Genomic DNA, 17,604 nt, shown 5'->3' with positions numbered 1-17,604 from the left:
AACTCGCCTACGTTTGCGGCTGTGGTGTGGCCCGCACCTGTGTACAGTGTTGCCACGTTTTCTATACCTTTATCTCTCTCTCTCTCTCTCTCTCTCTCTCTCTCTCTCTCTCTCTCCTGGCGGGAAATGTGAGCCACCCTGAGTACTTTTGATTCTTTTATAAGTTATTTATAATTGTGCTTTCATTTGTTAATTTGGTTTTGTTATATTTAGTGATGCCGACAATGCATTCAATGCATGCCCCTCTCCTGCCTCTCTCTCTCTCTCTCTCTCTCTCACCGACTGGGTGTGGAAGTGTTGCCGCTCGCGAGTGAATAATGTTTTTTTTTTTTTTACTTCGGTATTGGCATATGCCTACTATTTTGTCCTACATATTAGCTTATGATTATAAATGTGATTATTCCTCGTCCTTAAAATTACGGTAAAAGCCGGTAAATGTGAGCATTTTTCCCTAGCAACACCTGTACAAGCTATGGTTGGGTCTACGGAGGTACGTACTTTACCTTAGGCCAGACTCGGTGTGTAAGTGTTGCCACTCACAAGAATTACATGAATTATTTCTTTTACTTTGGATATTGGCATATTTCTTCTTTTTTCAGGCTCATTATTTTATATCCATAACTGTGATATTATTACCCACCCTAAAACTACGCTAAAAACCATTAAAAGTGACTACAATTTCTTTTAGCAACACTGTACACTATGTATGCCATGTTTCTGTGTTACTGTATAAATATTTTATGCATAATAAGATTACTGTTGATTCATCCATCAAAATACACAAGTGTAAGTTTTACTCATCTGAATTTATCGAATTTGTGATGCCTTGTACATAAATAGCTTCCGTTTCACATCGCAAGTTGGGGAAACGTGGCACCATTGTACACAGGTGCGGGCCACACCACAGCCGCAAACGTGCGCGAGTCCTACTATAGTTTTTTTTTTTTACCCCCTTCCCATCTGAAAATTCGTCAGGTAAAATTCACTTATTTTTTTTGCATCATAGCATCCACGTCATAGCATCCACGTCATAGCATCCACGTCATAGCATCCACGTCATAGCATCCACGTCACAGCATCCACGTCATAGCATCCACGTCATAGCATCCACGTCATAGCAAGAGTTGGGCATTACTCTCTGATATTAGATAAGGGAGCGTGTATTTGGCTAGGTCAGACGATACTCACTGATATTGTTAGGATGAGGGAGCGTGTATTTGGCGAGATCTTCCTCATGTGGCTGGTAATGTGCTTGTATCCCCTCGTGGCTGGGAAACTCGAACACAGTCTGGCCCTGGTGAAGCGGGAAGCTCTCCACTCCTCCGTCCTCCTCAGCTTCGCCCTCCCATTCCTCCGGCGCCTCCATCCCTCCTGAGGCCCCTTCAAGGTAATCCCGGACCTGCGGAGGTGCTTGGGAGGCCGAATGGAGATGTGGCGGTGCGTGGGAGGCTGGGGGAAGGTAGGGTTGTCGGACGAAGGCGGAGATGAGGCCGGCTTCAAATTCGTCATCATCTGGTTCAAAGGGCGAGTAGGTGGCCTCCCGTCGACCTCTGCCGGATCTGAGGTCGAGAGAGGGAGAACAGAAGGCACAACTGCTGTTAATAGTTCCTTTACACCATCTTAAAATCATCCTAAAGCGTACTGGGATCTTGGTGAAATATAATTCCTTTTCCTCGTCCCGAAATGAACTCAAACTATTAAGTCTTTGCAGAATTAACGTAAAGAAATGTAATGTCTGAGGGTGAGAGGAGGGAGAGAATTACTTTACACCAAATCCCTTCACTACGATCGCCCTTTATTGGTCGTTTTATTATTCAGCTCAGGATAAAAAAGATACTTAACTACATAAATAAATACGTAAATAGATAGATAAATAAATAAATCGATAAGTAATAAATTGGAAGGCTTAAATATAGCTTCCATGAATCCCCTCACTGCTTGGTTGCACTCTTGAATTATTTAGTTTATGCATATTGGAGGCCTTCACCATGTATGTATGAATAAACCTTTTTCACTTATCGATGGTAACCGATGTGCCACCTGCAAAGTAGTGTGGGCAGTTTATTTTTTTAATTGACAGCATACCGTCATCATCATCATCATCATCATCATCATCATTATCATCATCATCATCATCATTTGCGTGTATCAGTCGTGTACCATACAAATTTACTACCTTGAGCGCGCGCGCGCGCGCGCGCGCGCACACACACACACACACACACACACACACACACACACACACACACACACACACACACACACACACACACACACACACACACACACACACACACACACACAAACCTGTACTTACTTCTTGACGTAAACATTGTCCATGATGAAATCCTCGAAGGCTATTTGGCTCATCACTTCCTGGTCCCCTCCTGAATCTCGGCAGGGGCAGCAGGAAGAGGAAGAGAAGGGATGGGAGGAGAAGGAGGATGAGGATGAGAAGGGCTGGGACCTGTCACTGGCTGGGCACGACTCCTCTGCTCCGGGGGGGAAATATTTATAAAGGATCGGAATGCTTACGATAAAGAACTATTTTACGATAGAGAAATATTTACGATACAGAAATGTTGACGATAAAGAAATATTGACGATGAACATCTCTTCCTCCCAGTTACCCCATCAGAACGATGACGTACTTGTTAGTCATGCAATCGCCAGGCGAATGTTTTGTATACAGTATTTCATTTTTTTTTTCCTTCCCGAAACTCGAGGGATTAGATATAGCCGCCATTAACCCCTCCAGTATCAGAGAACCTTCCTAAGCTGAATAAAATCGTCCGGAGGCAGTAACAACGAACGAAAACTCTACGTCATGGTAAAAAAAGGAGTCTTTGTAATAAGGGGATTAATTATTTTCAGATATTTTTGCGCGTAAATAATCACTTTCGTTTGATTGTAAATTGTTAGGTAACTATTTATATGTGTAGTTGACTGTGTAAACAAGAGGTATTTTGCACAGCTGGGGCCTAAGAATACTCGCTTTGGTGTGGTTGTAAAACGTGTGCAAGTGAAGACAGAAACATGGCTAAGAAATTTTATGCACAAAATAATCTCAAGAGCATGGGATTATAAAGTGTTTGGTTGATGTGTGATGAAGATAAGTATATAAACAAGCAGTATTTTACGCATCTTGAGCTAAAAGATGTTCTCTCTCTCTCTCGTTTGGATGTATATTGTTTGGGATCTTTACGAGCGTCTTGTGATGAGGTGTGTGGGAGCTACGTGATTGAAGGGAAAAATTCAAGCTAGCAATCTTAAAGAAATCTCGCTAAGCAATCTTAAGAAATTTCACATATATACAATACCTGGTCTGTCTCCTCCCGTTCCTCTCGCGTTACCACCTCTTCCCTCCTTCCTCCCCTCCTCCTCCTTTTTCTTGTTCTTCCCCTCCCTCGGGCGGCTCAAGGTGGTGTCGGGTACGTGATCGAGACTGTCATCTACGTACTCCCTGACTGCCGGGAAAATAAAGTCTCATTAAAACACTCTGGTTCCTAGGACTCACGTGAAGAAAATCGTCTGGTGTTAGCTGGTGTGAAATGCTAGAGTTGACCCGATTATGAGAGGGTTAATGGTGCAGTATGATGGCCGATACTTTTCTGGTTGACTGTACAGGTGACTACACTGAGTATTGAGGTGTAATGCTCTCATGGACGAGAAATTTGTCGCCCTAGGTTTAAATGTCTGGAGTAAATAGCCTAGCCCCGGACCCCTACGCCACTGCTGGGTTAATGCGCTACTCGACCCACCCTCCTCCCTGCAGAAGTCGAGCTCCGGCGGTATACTGGGCGTGTCGAGCATGAGAGTGAGGGTGACGAGGTAGTGGTCGATTACGCCGTTGGGTCGACGAGGCGGCTCCCACCACAGGTCGAGGGAGCTGCTGTTTAACGACCTCCACCTCACTCGCACAGGCTCGGTTGGGTCTGCGAGGGAGAGACGTTGAGAGAGAGACACAGACGGAAGGGGAGAGAGGAGGTCGAGAAGGAAGAGACTGTGAGGGAGGGGGAGAGAGGAGGAGGAGAAGAAAGAGGTTGTGAGATAGGGAGAGAGGAAAGAGAAGGGCACGTTAGGGAGAAGGAAGAGAAAGGGACTTCAAGGAGAGGGAGAGAAGAGAGGGAGACTTCTGTGATGTTCCTAGTGAGGGAGAGCGAGGGGAAGAAAGAGATGATGAGGGAGAAGGAAGAAAGAGGGGTGGTCAGGGATGGAGAGGGGAGGGAGAGATTGTGATGCAGGTGGTGAGGGAGAGACGTTGAGGAAGAAAGTGAAACCCGATAAGATGTGGAAAGGAGAAGTAGATGGTGAAGACTGAATGAGAGCTGGTGAGGAAGCCGTGAGGAAGAGGGAGAGAGATAGCTGATGGAGAGAGAGAGAGGAACGGTGAGGGAGATGTGAGGAAGAGAAAGGGAAGTGGAGGGGTTATAAGAAAGAGAGAGGCGGGGGAGAGGAACGTGTTTATGGAGAGGGAGGAGTGAGGGAGAGGAGAGTGGAGGAGATGTAGGGTAATGAGAGAGAGAGAGAGAGAGAGAGAGAGAGAGAGAGAGAGAGAGAGGTGCTGTGGATAAAAAGATGCAAATATCGAGGAAACACAAGTAGGTGGGAAAAGAGGTCTAGATGATAATGATGATGATGATGATATTGTGGAATTTATTAACGTCAACAGAATAGGTAAAAACATAAGTAATATTTATCACTAATCAAGAAAAACCGCACATCACCGAATTTCTCCTCCATCTCACACCCACTAATCATCTCATCAATAATTTTTTGGTTTCTTAGCTGAGTAAAAAAAAAAAAAAAAAAAAAAAAAAAAAAAAAAAATCCAGATTCTGATCATTAGTCATATATTTTTTTCAGTTTATGGAAATGATTGAGTGGATTTTCCTTTGGCCTCTCGATTTGGTATATAATATGGAGATTTTTATTTTGCCCTTAACTTTATTATTGCTGGAATTAAACATTTTCTTGGCTCTGGAGGTGAGGTGGTCAGGGGATGGATTGGTTGCTTATTTCTGATGCAGTGTTGCTGTAATTTTTTTTTTTTTTTTGCTGTTGCTGCCGCTGGTGTTGTTGTTGATGATGATGATGATGATGATGATGATGATGATGATGATGATGATGATTATGACGATGTTGATATTGATAATGTTGTTGTTGATAATGATGAGAATTATGGTGATATTCATACTTGAATTTGATGAACTTAAACAGGAAAATATGTAGAAAAGAAATTAACAGTGTATCCAAGGAACATTGATGCTAACAGCTAAAATAACACTCAATAGGGCGCATGCCTTCACCGCTCTGAGCAGTTTTTTTCACGAGTGTAGAAGTTGGAATTACAGTAAACTCACTCTGTCTCCTCATTTAGCAGGTGGACGAACTGGAAATATACGTCCCTGTACCCAGAGGTAATTATGCTGTATAGTAATCACTTAACTTTTGGGTCAACAGGAAGTACCAGTAAACTTTCTTGACTCCCATTATTTTTTACGCAATCAGACTGACAGACAGGACATACAGATAGACAGAACAAACAGACAGAAAGAGACGTGGTGGCTCAGGTAACATCAGCATTGCAGTCCATGTCATGCTCAGCAAATATCCTGACTAATATATACAACACCGGCATCAGATTAAGCATAAGCCTGACCTGCTCCTACACATCAGTCATGCATGAGGGATAATGTAAACAGATAGAACACACTGAGCTTTAATTATTATAGTGAGGTACAGAAGAAATATAGATGAGACTGTTGAAGTATTAAGGATGAAGCATATAGAAATAAAGGTGAGACTATTAAAGGAGTAAAGATGAAGGACCGTATTCTCATCAGCATCGATTTCCAGACACTTTTTACTGAGGGATAAATATTGCCTAATCAGCCTTAATACTTATTGATGTTGCGGATTCAGCGTCTGTCGATATCGGGGAAATATAAATAACATACATGGGGATTTTGGTGTGATACATGAACAATAAATCACAAAGGGAGAGCCCCTGCTAAATACAAGCCGACGAGAGAGAGAGAGAGAGAGAGAGAGGTGAACTTACAAAAGGAAATGTTAGATAAAATTATAGGGAAAAACACAAACAACTTTAGTAAAACAGTGTAAAAAATATTAAAACCAAAACGTATTGGCCCCAACAAGTAATACTAGCTGGAGGAAATTTAGTTATTGCCCTTCTAGACAGACTAACTATCCTAAAGAAAAGTTAGTTCATCATACTAGGCGAACTTACTGTACTAGAGGAAGTTAGTAGTTCATCGTCGTAGAAAGAAAAGTTAGCTAATTCATCCTACTAGACTAACTTTCCGTACTAGAAGAAGTTGGTAGTTGATTCGTCATGCTAGACTGACTTATAGCACTAGAGAAAAGTTGGTAAATTTAATCATGCCAGACTGACTCACTGTAGGGACTTGTGGTGGCGTACAGGACCGTAGACTGTGCCCCGCGACGTGAGGAGATGGGCGAGAAAGTCCTTACGTAAACAGCATAGCGGGTGAAGGGTTCCAGGTTCACTAGGGTTCCGTGGAGCATGGTGTCCCCTAGTGGTTCATTGTGGGGCTCAGTTCTTCCATCATACCCCTTTTCTCCCTGTCCTCTCCTTTCCCCTTCTCTCTCCACTCCTCGTCTTCTTCCACCCCCTCTTCCTTTTCCTTCTTCTCCCCCTCTTCCTTCATTGCCTTCTCCTCCTCTTTCTTTACTCTCTTCTTGCCTTCCATTGTGCCGTCTTTCGTTCCCACTTGTGTTTCGGTTTTTGTGTCTTGCTCTGGCTTGATCGTTTTTGCTTCTCGTGCTGTCTCTTCGTCTGTGTCTTAAGTTTTCATATCCATCAGATTTTCTTCTGTCCCTCAGATCAATGTCTATGACTGGCTGTTCTTTGTTTTTTGTTTTTCCCTTTTCCACTAGCACCGGTTCCTGTCTTTCTGTTTCTCTCCTTCCTCTCCATGCTGAGTGTTCATTTCCTCTGGTTTCACTCCTGTCGTTCCAAAAATTATCCATGATCATCTCTTCAAACGTTTTTCTTATCTCCTTTTTCTTCTCTCCAGTTCCTCCGTCTAGTCCTCTTTCTTCCCTTCCTCCCGTAATCCATCTTCTTAGTCTCTCTTCGTTCCCATCTGCTCTCCATTCTTCTCTAACTTCCCCTCTTCCACCTCGATCTCTTCTTCCTCTTCCTCCTCCTCTTCTCGCCCTCACCTCATCTGTTGTGTAGTTTTGTCTGGCCATCTCCATCGTTGACCAGCTGTGAAATATACAAAGATACGTTATTTAAGTCACCCCTAAGACGAATAAAAACCCTCGGTAAGTAAACAGATCAAATTATACATCACTTCATCTCTTTCTGTCTCCCATACCCATGATCCATTCGTCCCTACCACTCGCCATTCTACTGCTACTCTGATTTCCTTCTTTCCTTCTCCCCCTTCCTGCCACATCACCCGCCTCTCTTACCCGTCATCGCTTCGCTTATCGACACTCATAACAGGGATAAATTTCTTTCCGCCTTTCTGTCACCGAGATAAAAGACTTGACTCCCAGTCCACTATCCTGCTCTCCCGTCTCGTTCCCCTCCCACGTTCTCTCATTTTCTTTCTGTCTCCTCGTTTATCCCCTGATCACTACACCGTCACTCACACAGCACCGCAATCCTCCTAGCGTTTATGAAGCTGATGTAGAGGATTCCCACTTCCACATCTTCCACCCACCCTCCATTCTTACTCCCTCCCATACTCTCTCCTCTCTCTCTGTCATCCCCTCTCTTACCCCTGGTCGCTGCACATGTCGCCACTTTCGTACAGCGACACATTCCTCTCCGCCTTCCTGTAGCTGACGTAGAAGACTGTATCGTAGGGGAGGCCGGCGGTATCCACACTGACTCGCAGGGTTCCGTACAGGGGAGACGAAGCTACTGATGCGTTAAGGGGCATTACGTTACCTGTAGAAGGGAGGGTAGGGCAGGTTAGGGTAGGTTAGGTGAATTTACGTGAGGTTAAGGTAGGGAAGGGTACAGTAGGTTAGGTTAGTCTAGGGTAGGGCGGGGTAGGGTTGGGTAGAGTAGGTTAGGTTAGGCTAGGGTAGGGTAAGATAGAGTATGTTAGGTTAGGTTAGGTAATAGACAACGATATTACAGACGCGTTAAGGGCATTAAGTTACCTGCAGTATAGAAAGAGCGATGGGTAGGTGATCGACTGAAGAACTGGGAATTTCTCTATATGCCTGTATTTTTTGGAGAGGTGAGCGATTTGGAGAATGTATGAAAAATAGTGTGCGATTATGTGGAAACTACCTGGTGGAAAACTGAAAAAAATACCCATACACTCATGGGCACACACACACACACACACACACACACACACACACACACACACACACACACACACACACACACACACACACACACACACACACACACACACACACACACACACACACACACACACACACACACACACACACACACACAGAATAGATAGAGGAATATGAGAACCCTGAGCGAATTCAGAAGGGAGTGAAAAAGTAAATTCATCTGCAGAGAAAACGTGCAGAATGAAAGGAAAAAACAATGACTGACTAGGAGTGGTAACATTTTCTGAATTTAATCGGGATTTCTCTCTCTCTCTCTCTCTCTCTCTCTCTCTCTCTCTACCGAATAGTGTGTTATAATCCAGACTGACGTTACCGTATGTTCATGCTGCCCTCAGACGATTTTATTCATCTGTTCAGAGCTGCCTTAGTGATGTGATTTATAAGAGACATACCTAACCCCTGTAATTCGGAGTCACGTGTAAGCTGAATAAAATCGTCTGGCAACAGCAAGATTAAAGAAGAAACTAGGGAAATTCGTTGGAAAAAAGTAAGGATGATTAGGCAAGACGGGTAAGAAAATCCTCCAACCTCGTTCATTAATCGTCATCATCATCATCATCATCATCATCATCATCATTATCATTATCATCGCCACCCAACCTACTCACAAGGCACTTTATCCCCATTGGAAGTGTGGCTGACATCCGCCTCTGAGGTCACCCCCGTCAGCCCCGTGTCAACCAGTAGTTTCTCGACCAGGTGAGGGCACAGCTTGGGGTTGGAGTGAACGAACACCTTTCCCTTGTCCACCACCAGGCTAGTGCTGTTGAAGAGGGACTGCAGGTTGGGGTTGTCCAGCACCACGATAGAGTAACTGAGGGAAGGGAGACGAGGTGTGGTTGGTGGCGGTGATGTTGGTTGTGGTGGAGGTGTGGTGGAGACTAGTAGTGGTGGAGATCTGGTGGAGGCTAGTTGGAAGGGGGACAAGGTGTAGTTGGTGGTTGTGATGGTAGTTGTGGTGGTGGTGTGGTGGAGAGTAGTTGTGTTGTAGGTTTGGTGGAGAGTACAGTAGTTGTTGTGTAGGTTTGGTGGACAGTAGTTGTGGTGGAGGTTTGGTTGAGACAGTTATTGTGGAGGCTTGATTGAGAGTAGTTGTGGTGGTGGTTTGGTGGCGACAGTAGTTGTGATAGTGATAGCAGCTTTGGTGGGAGTGTGGTGGAGGTCTTAGGAAATGTTAGTACCTTCTGTAATATCGATGATTTTTTTTTAATTATTATTAGTCTCTCTACTTCCGAGGGGGTAGATGTTGGTAGTTAAGTAAGGAGGGAGGGAGGCAGGGAGATGAGAACTGTGAAGGAAGGCAAGGATAAAGACATATGACACCACACCACACCACACCACACCACACACCCATTATATTCATGAACTAGACATTTTCTAATCAAACAGTAACATTTAACTTGGCATGCTTACTTGTTATGGCTCAGGTTTGTGCCGCCTATCCTTGTCAGATTATTCAGGAAGGCGAGGGAGGTGAGGTTGGAGCGTAACACCTTGACGTACTCAGTCACTTCACGTATGTCACCTAGACTCTCCTCTACCTCACGCTGAAGCTCCTCTGTGGGGGAAGAGTAAGATACGAGGATGTGCAGAGAGAGAGAGAGAGAGAGAGAGAGCACAAGGAAGAGGAAAGGATGAGTGAAAGAAGAGGAAAGCAAGTGAAGAAATGGAGGGGAATATGGTAGTGAAGGAGGAAGAGAGAAGAAGAGAGCAGAGGAAGAATGAAGGAAGTGACAGGAAGGAAAAAGATACCGAAGGATGGAGGGAAGGGTTGGAGGAAAAAGGAAGCGGAAGGAGGGAGGGAAGAGATGGCATTATGTATGTGCAGGAAAGGTTGGAGCAGGAGATAATGGTGTGGAAAGAATCTTTTTGAGAGAGAGAGAGAGAGAGAGAGAGAGAGAGAGAGGAAAATAAGTAGCAGAAGAGGAGGAAGTATGAGAAGGGGAAGCCAAGTTCAGACAGTGATAGATGCCGTGAAAACAGGGAGTGCATTAGGAGAGAGAGAGAAAGAGAGAGAGAGAGAGAACATTGGTGAGAGTGAGTATTATCCCGCTGAAGTGATAGGCTTCCTTGATTGTGCAATTACCTGGCACACCCACAGCACAGGTCACCATGAAATTTCTGTATCAGTGCAGTTGGAAAGAAGCACACATTTTTCCAGACGTACAAATTAAGATGATGAGTGGATAGTGTGATATCGTGATGTAAAAGTTAATGTCTAGTGTGATATTGCCATCGTGAAATACGGAATTAGTGTGTAGCATGATACTGCCTTCATGATAATAATAGGCTTGTGTTTAGGGTGATGTATAATGTTGGGCAATTTTAATACTTCAAAAATGATGGGTGACGAAAAATTCAGGGTTGTTTTAAGTTGGGCTCTTTTAATCCCGCATCTCTGAGGACGATTTTTAGGGACCTGATACCTCCAGACGATTTGATCCACCTTACGAGAGAGACCTATTGAGCCTGAGGGATTAGAGTAACCCCCTAAGTCTGAGAGATCATTCTTAATCTGAATAAAATCGTCTGGTGGCAGCAAGAATGAAATGCCGGTATACGTGGTCGGATGGACGGGGTTAACGAGTGGCACGGTAGAATATAATCAGCGGTTAATGAAGTAAGTTATAGGATTCGGTATTTTAGAGTTTTTGTCGTGGGTTTCAGAATGGAAAGTACCGTCACCACACCTGTTACATCACTCACCATCACCCATATTATCACCATCATCATTCTTCTCACCCTTATCGTCACCATCATCACGCTCCCCACTCCAATCATCACCATTCTCCTTCTCCTCACCCTTATCATCATCCTTATCATCACCCTCCTCACCCACCTCCTCCGCTGACGTGCACAGTAAGGTGACCCCTAATGACGGTGCATCCCCTCAACACCTGCGCGTGGCTGATGCTCCTCACCCACATGCCTTCACACGTCTTGGCGCATACTAGGCCTGTAGGGGAGGCATACAGGGACAAGAAGGGTTATAGCGCGTACGTGTAGCATAAAGTATCATCATTGAAATTATCATCACCATCATCATCATCGTCGTTATCTTCGTCACCATCGTCGTCATTATATTCAGCATCATCATCATCATCAATATATTTCTTGCTCTGTATGTCACCAATAATTGCGTTGGATACACAAGGGTACACAAACAACATTGATTAAGAAAAAATGAACTAAAAATAAGGAAATGGTTATCTCGTCTCTGCCTTATACCCAGGTGTCAACGCTTTTCATGTTGGTTATACTCTCGTTTTGTGCCAACGCAGATAAAATACTGAATTCATTCCTTCCCTTCCCTCCCCACCCCTCCCCTCATTATCCCCCTATAACCTGTTTCATTCTCCCCTACCTTCCTTCGCTCCTTTCCTACACTTCTCAACATTCGCTTCCTACTCATTCCATTACCTGTCCTCATCACTTCCCTACATTTTGCTACTTTCCTCACACCTCCATTCATTTTCATCTCCGTAACTTTCGTTCTTCTCCGCACCTAACTTGTCTTCCCTACCCACTTCCCTCTCATCTCCACATCACCGCACATTTCTCCACATCTCCCTCCATGTCCCTCAGTCAACCTTTCCTCCCAACATCAATCTTTTCCTTACTTCCACGCCATCTCCTCTGCCTCTTTCCTCCCTACATCTAACTTTTCCTCACTTCCATGCCATCTCCTCCGCTTCCTCACCATCCATTCCACAACCCACAACGCATGCCTGTCTCCACACCTTCCTACCTTTACATGGAACACACACAGTGTAGGTGAGGCCTCCCTGTGTCTTGGTGCTGGTGTGGTAGCCAGAGGGACACTGCTCCACACATTCCCTCGTATCTGGCATCACCGCACGACCCAGCTCCACACACACACTCAGCGTCTCACATCTGTACCCCGACACCTGTGGGAATGTTACATATAATCGATGAGTAGTTAGGCTGATAGATAGGTAGATAGCTAGATTGACTGATAGATCGCTAGATAGATTGATAGGTACCTGAAGAGTCAAGCCGGGCCAAAAATATATCTTAAGAAAAAATTCAGTATAGGAGTAGTATATATATATATATATATATATATATATAGAAATAAATATATATATATATATATATATATAGAGATATATATATAAAGAGAGAGAGAGAGAGAGAGAGAGAGAGAGAGAGAGAGAGAGAGAGAAAGAGAGAGAGAGAGAGAGAGAGAGAGAGAGAAAGAGAGAGAGAGAGAGAGAGAGACACCCAAGGAGGCTTCCTAGTACTTATTCTTTGCCAGTATGTTTCTCAACTACTCGGTATTAAAAAGAAAAAAAGTTTAATGTGTAAAGTACCGGTAATTCGCTAGAGAAGTGCGCTAGAAAGCATTATAAACCCACCCTTGCTGACGTGAATACGGCCCAGGCTTACAAGCGTGAGACCTTGATGAAATTAGGGTTGGGGCAGGATGATGGTGATATTGAGGATGATGATAATAGTGATTGTGATGGTGACGATGACGATAACGATAGTGTTGACCTGAGAGAGTACCCACCTTGAGCTTTGGGCTGGGGCAAGCGTCGACACAGCGTCCGTCGTTGATGAGAGTGCGACAGGCATGGCAGGATGTGGGGTCGTGTGGTCGTAGGCAGCCCCCCACGCAGGCCTCGTCACAGCACTGCTCCCCACGACCCTCCACGCACCCACCAGGGCATTCCCTCCCGCACCCTGCACACTCACGACACACTCTAGTTATTTTACCATACCACAAATCTGCTCCCTCGCCCCCCTCACACACACACACACACACACACACACACACACACACACACACACACACACACACTATAAATCCGTTTAAAAAGTCCACTATGCCATCACTTCGCACCCTCATCACGCCGTCCAATTATTTCAGCAGACCACAATATCCCCTCAGCCTCAAATGAATAAATAAATAAATAAGTCCTCTCCACTCTGAAACCTTATCTGATGCCTCTGTTATTTCACCATTCCACATACCCAGACAGAATCCCCACTCTCCACTCCGTCCCCTCTCCACACACTCCACTTATTTCACCACACCACAAATCCCACCAAAACTCCGCTTCACTCTGCCTCTTCATTACGTATTCTAGTTATTTTTAGCACGAAAATTAAAATCTACTGTGGTATCACCCACGACCTCTCTCACTCACTTTTATTTTTCCACACGAGACAAAAAAAAAAAAAAAAAAAAAAAAAAAACTTTTTTTTTAACGAAACATACGTCCGTAAAATTGATACACTTTGAACACTGTCACGTGAGGCTATTTATAATCTTTTGAAATGAGGATAAAATAGACATTTATAAAAGAGGGAAGCACATTACTCACACTGATCAATAATTCCTTGTAGGGCAGACACCAAGAGGACATTTTAATCTGGCTTTATTATCACTTAAGTCTTTTAATTTTTTCTCCCTTGCTACCATTAAAGAGTTTCTTAAAGCTTCTAAAAGACCCCGTAACGATGAAGAAGGGAGAATTAGTCACTATAAGGGGCATCTTCTAAGCTGGATAAACTCGTGTGTCAATTGTAAGCATAAAATTAAAGGGACGTTCTCGAGCTGCTGCTTCCAAATATTTACTCATGTCCGACCAAGTCATTCTTTAACCATCATTAAATTGCAGTGTTTATGGACGAGGGGTGAGCGTAATGTGTAAAGGCCAGACAGTGTTGAGTGAGTGAGTGAGGGGTTAGGGTTACAAGCCTGGCAGTGTTGGGTGAGAGAATGAGTGAGGAGGGGTGTACTCCTGAACGTGGCATTGTTGGATGAGTGAGTGAGTAAGCGGATGAATGAGTGAGTGAGTAAGGGGATAAGTGAATGAGTATGTGAGTGAGTGTGAAGGAGCGAGCGAGGAAGTAAAGGGTTGGGTGAGTTTGTGAGTGAGTGAATGAGTAGGTGAGTAAATAGGGGTGTTACTCACGAGCCTGGCAGTGTTGTGGGGTCCAGCATCTGGGCGTGGCACATCGGCCTGATCGGGGACACCTCAGCTCCTCAGGGCAGCCTCCACACTGGGCCTCATCTCTGTTCCTCTGGGGGGTAGAGGGAGAGACAGAACAGGTAGATAGAGACGTGGGTAGAGACTCAGGTAGATAGAAGAGAATGGAGTAGAATTGAGAGGAAAGGCTGCACTGATTGAAATAAAAAGACCAGTGACTAAATGTGATGCGGATAAAAATAGTAAGAAATAACAGAAATACTGCTGGAGTACAAAAGGCATGATATTATTTAGTTACTGCAGTCTGCGCTAAAGATTGGCTGCTCCTCCCCCCCCCCTCTCTCTCTCTCTCTCTCTCTCTCACGAAAGAGGTGTTAGGAGAGCAGGACTTTCTGGACACCCACTTCACGCCTTTGAAACCTAGCCTTGGAACCCGAGGAGCTGCGCAAAGGATATGTTTGATCTCTCCTTAGCTACGAGAAAATTGACTGTGAGAAAAGATGTTGTAGGATTTATTTAAGCTAGAAGAAGAGGTAGCCGGTTCGTAACAGTTTAAGTTATCTTTATCACAATCATTGTCATAATCGTCATCATCGTCGTAATTGTCATCACCATCATCGTAATCTTCATCATTGTCTCATCATCCTTTTCATTACCACCACCACCACCACCATTTTCGTAATCATAGTAATTTTTGTCATTATCCTCAACATCACCATCATCATCATCATCATCATCTTCAGTATCGTCATTCTACACCAATTTTTCCTGTTCACAAGGCTAGTAGGATCCACAAACAAGGAAAAGAGGAAAACAGGAGTAGAAACTGTGAGCACCTTCAGCCCGATGACGTCTTCAGCTTCATTCACTGTCTTCAGGTTACGTTATTTACCTTAGGAGAGCCTTTATTTACTTTTGGAGAGAGAGAGAGAGAGAGAGAGAGAGAGAGAGAGACACACACACACACACACACACACACACACACACACACACACACACACACACACACACACACACACACACACACACACACACACACACACACACAAAAGCATAAAATAAGGACTGACTCTAACCTATTCAATTACCAGACCTACTTTAAGATGAATAAAATCGACTGTCAGTAGTAAAATTGGAAAAAAATAAAGACATCAAACAGAAGTGATTTTAAGAAACAGAAAAAAAACGACCTGGAAAAAAACTACCTGTGTTGACCCAAAACCAGGTAGCTGAATCATTAATTTAATTACCTGGCGAGGAAATAATTATCCAGGTATATATATGCTTTTAATTAACGTAAGATTATAATGAGGTGGGTGATTTTTATACGGAATTTCAAAATGGGCGGAAAGACATGAAGTTTTTAATGGAATTGGTGTATGATCTTTCTTTAGAAGTGGATTTATGCCTGTTCTTTCTTGAAATTCGCACACACACACACGCACACACACACACACACACACACACACACACACACACACACACACACACACACACACACACACACACACACACACACAGCTGTTCAATATCCTTTTATTTTCATCTCCCTTTTCTCTTAGCACTTCTTTCCTTCTCTCGTTCTGTGCCTCTTGTATGTTTCTTCCTCTCTTGGCTTCTCAGTAATTATCTTTCACTCTCTTTAATTCAGATTCTCTCTCCTGTATCTTCTCTCTCACTTTCTCCTTCTCTCGACCTTTCCTTCTCATCTTCGTTTCACCTTCTCTCCCTCCTTAATATTTTCTCCCACAACTCTTCCCCTCCACTTGCTCTCTCCCTCCTGTCCTTCCATTCCTCTCCCTCTTTGGTTTCGGTTCGTCTCTCTCTCTCTCTCTCTCTCTCTCTCAAAAAAATATTAACAGGCTAATTCAGCCGTTCAGTGGATTAAAAAAAAAAACGCCGAAAAAAAAAACAACAACACTGCACTGATACATAAATCCGATTCGAGCACACTACAGAATTTCTCTTTTTCTCTGTCTGTCTGTCTGTCTGTCTGTCTGTGTGTCGCTTTCTCCCTCCCTCTCTCTCTCTCTCTCTCTCTCTCTCTCTCTCTCTCTCTAATACTCACACTGATGTAGTTTTCGGTGAGTTTGTTGGTAGCGATTCGGTCCCAGTCCACGGTGGTGACGTAACACAGCGAGGGGTTTCTCTCCACCCGCACCGAACCTAGAGGGGAGAGAGAGGAACAGAGGAGGAGGTGGAGAGAGTGGAGAGATGAGTGAAGGAGGGTTGAGGAAGGTTAGGAGGGAAGAGGAGGAGGAGGAGGAGGAGGAGATGGAATGGAAAGAATTAAGGGCGTTTTGGGGGAAGGAGAGAGAAGATTGAAGAGTAAGCAAGTTCAGAGGTAGAGAGAGAAACGGAGGAGGAGGTGGAAAGGGAAAGGAGAGGGAGTGAAGAGGGGGATGGTACAAGAGAAGACAGGAGAAGAGAGGGGAAAGATAAAAGGATTGAGAGGGCGTGTAGGAAGGAGAGAATGGGAGAGGGGATGATAAAGAGAGGAAAGGAAAACGGATGGTAATTGGGAGAGAAGGGGAGAGAGAGAGAGAGAGAGAGAGAGAGAAGAGAAGAGAAGAGAGGGAAGAGGAAGAAATTAAGAGAGAGGAAGGATCAACAAGTGCCAGAAGTGATCAGAGGTCGGGATAGAGACGGAGGAGAAAGAGAGGAGGCAGTAAAGGAGGAATAACATAGGAGGGAAGGGGGGAAGAGGAAGAATAAGTAGTGGAGAGAGAGAGAGAGAGAGAGAGAGAGAGAGAGAGAGAGAGAGAGAGAGAGAGAGAGAGAGAGAGAGAAATCACAGGAAACACCCACGAGCTTAATGTTTTATTCACTGAGTTCGATTACTTCAGATAAAATGTCTTGATTCGTACGAAAAAATAAAGCAACATAAAATAAGTCAGAGATCTTTATTGACTCATTCCAGCACGAGAACTTATTTTGTACATTTTTGCTATCCCTAGACCATTTTATTCGGCCTTAGAGAGACTGTTTGAGCTAATTTGGTTGAATATTGCCTTCATTAAGCCCTCAGGATCATAAGATATTCACTAAATATTGCAACATTGTCTGGAGGTAGCAGGAATATATTTGATTAGGGCGTCCTCGGGCTGAAGCGTTTCATGTGTGTGGAAGGTGTGATTTTGTGACAGGTGTAGAACTGTATAGCGTGTGTAACAGTTGAGATGTGATGCAGGTGTGTAGGTGTGTGGCAGGTGTAAGACTAAGTGTTGAGATGCGATATACCTGTATGTGTGTAACAGGTGTG

General features: G+C 44.1%; 1 protein-coding gene across 1 annotated transcript in view; it reads right to left on the bottom strand.

Annotated features, from left to right (window-relative positions):
* Positions 1 to 17,604, bottom strand: part of LOC145408793 (insulin-like peptide receptor) — a 47,758-nt gene that overhangs the window by 19,150 nt on the left and 11,004 nt on the right. Inside the window, exons 5-17 of the mRNA XM_080279441.1 lie at positions 16,411 to 16,508; positions 14,328 to 14,436; positions 12,917 to 13,089; positions 12,131 to 12,290; positions 11,222 to 11,338; positions 9,796 to 9,940; positions 8,991 to 9,196; positions 7,780 to 7,951; positions 7,218 to 7,258; positions 6,423 to 6,563; positions 3,762 to 3,935; positions 2,318 to 2,492; positions 1,189 to 1,559 (exon numbers count right to left, since the gene is read on the bottom strand). Coding sequence (XP_080135567.1) covers positions 1,189 to 1,559; positions 2,318 to 2,492; positions 3,762 to 3,935; positions 6,423 to 6,563; positions 7,218 to 7,258; positions 7,780 to 7,951; positions 8,991 to 9,196; positions 9,796 to 9,940; positions 11,222 to 11,338; positions 12,131 to 12,290; positions 12,917 to 13,089; positions 14,328 to 14,436; positions 16,411 to 16,508 — 2,082 coding nt within the window. The remainder of the gene's footprint in view (positions 1 to 1,188; positions 1,560 to 2,317; positions 2,493 to 3,761; positions 3,936 to 6,422; positions 6,564 to 7,217; positions 7,259 to 7,779; positions 7,952 to 8,990; positions 9,197 to 9,795; positions 9,941 to 11,221; positions 11,339 to 12,130; positions 12,291 to 12,916; positions 13,090 to 14,327; positions 14,437 to 16,410; positions 16,509 to 17,604) is intronic.

This window comes from Coenobita brevimanus, chromosome 78, assembly GCF_032717465.1.
Source record: "Coenobita brevimanus isolate Jiangsu-jjx chromosome 78, ASM3271746v2, whole genome shotgun sequence".
Classification (NCBI taxonomy): Eukaryota; Metazoa; Arthropoda; class Malacostraca; order Decapoda; family Coenobitidae; genus Coenobita; species Coenobita brevimanus.
Note: the sequence above shows the minus strand (reverse complement) of the source record. Positions and strands in the feature narration are given on the sequence as shown.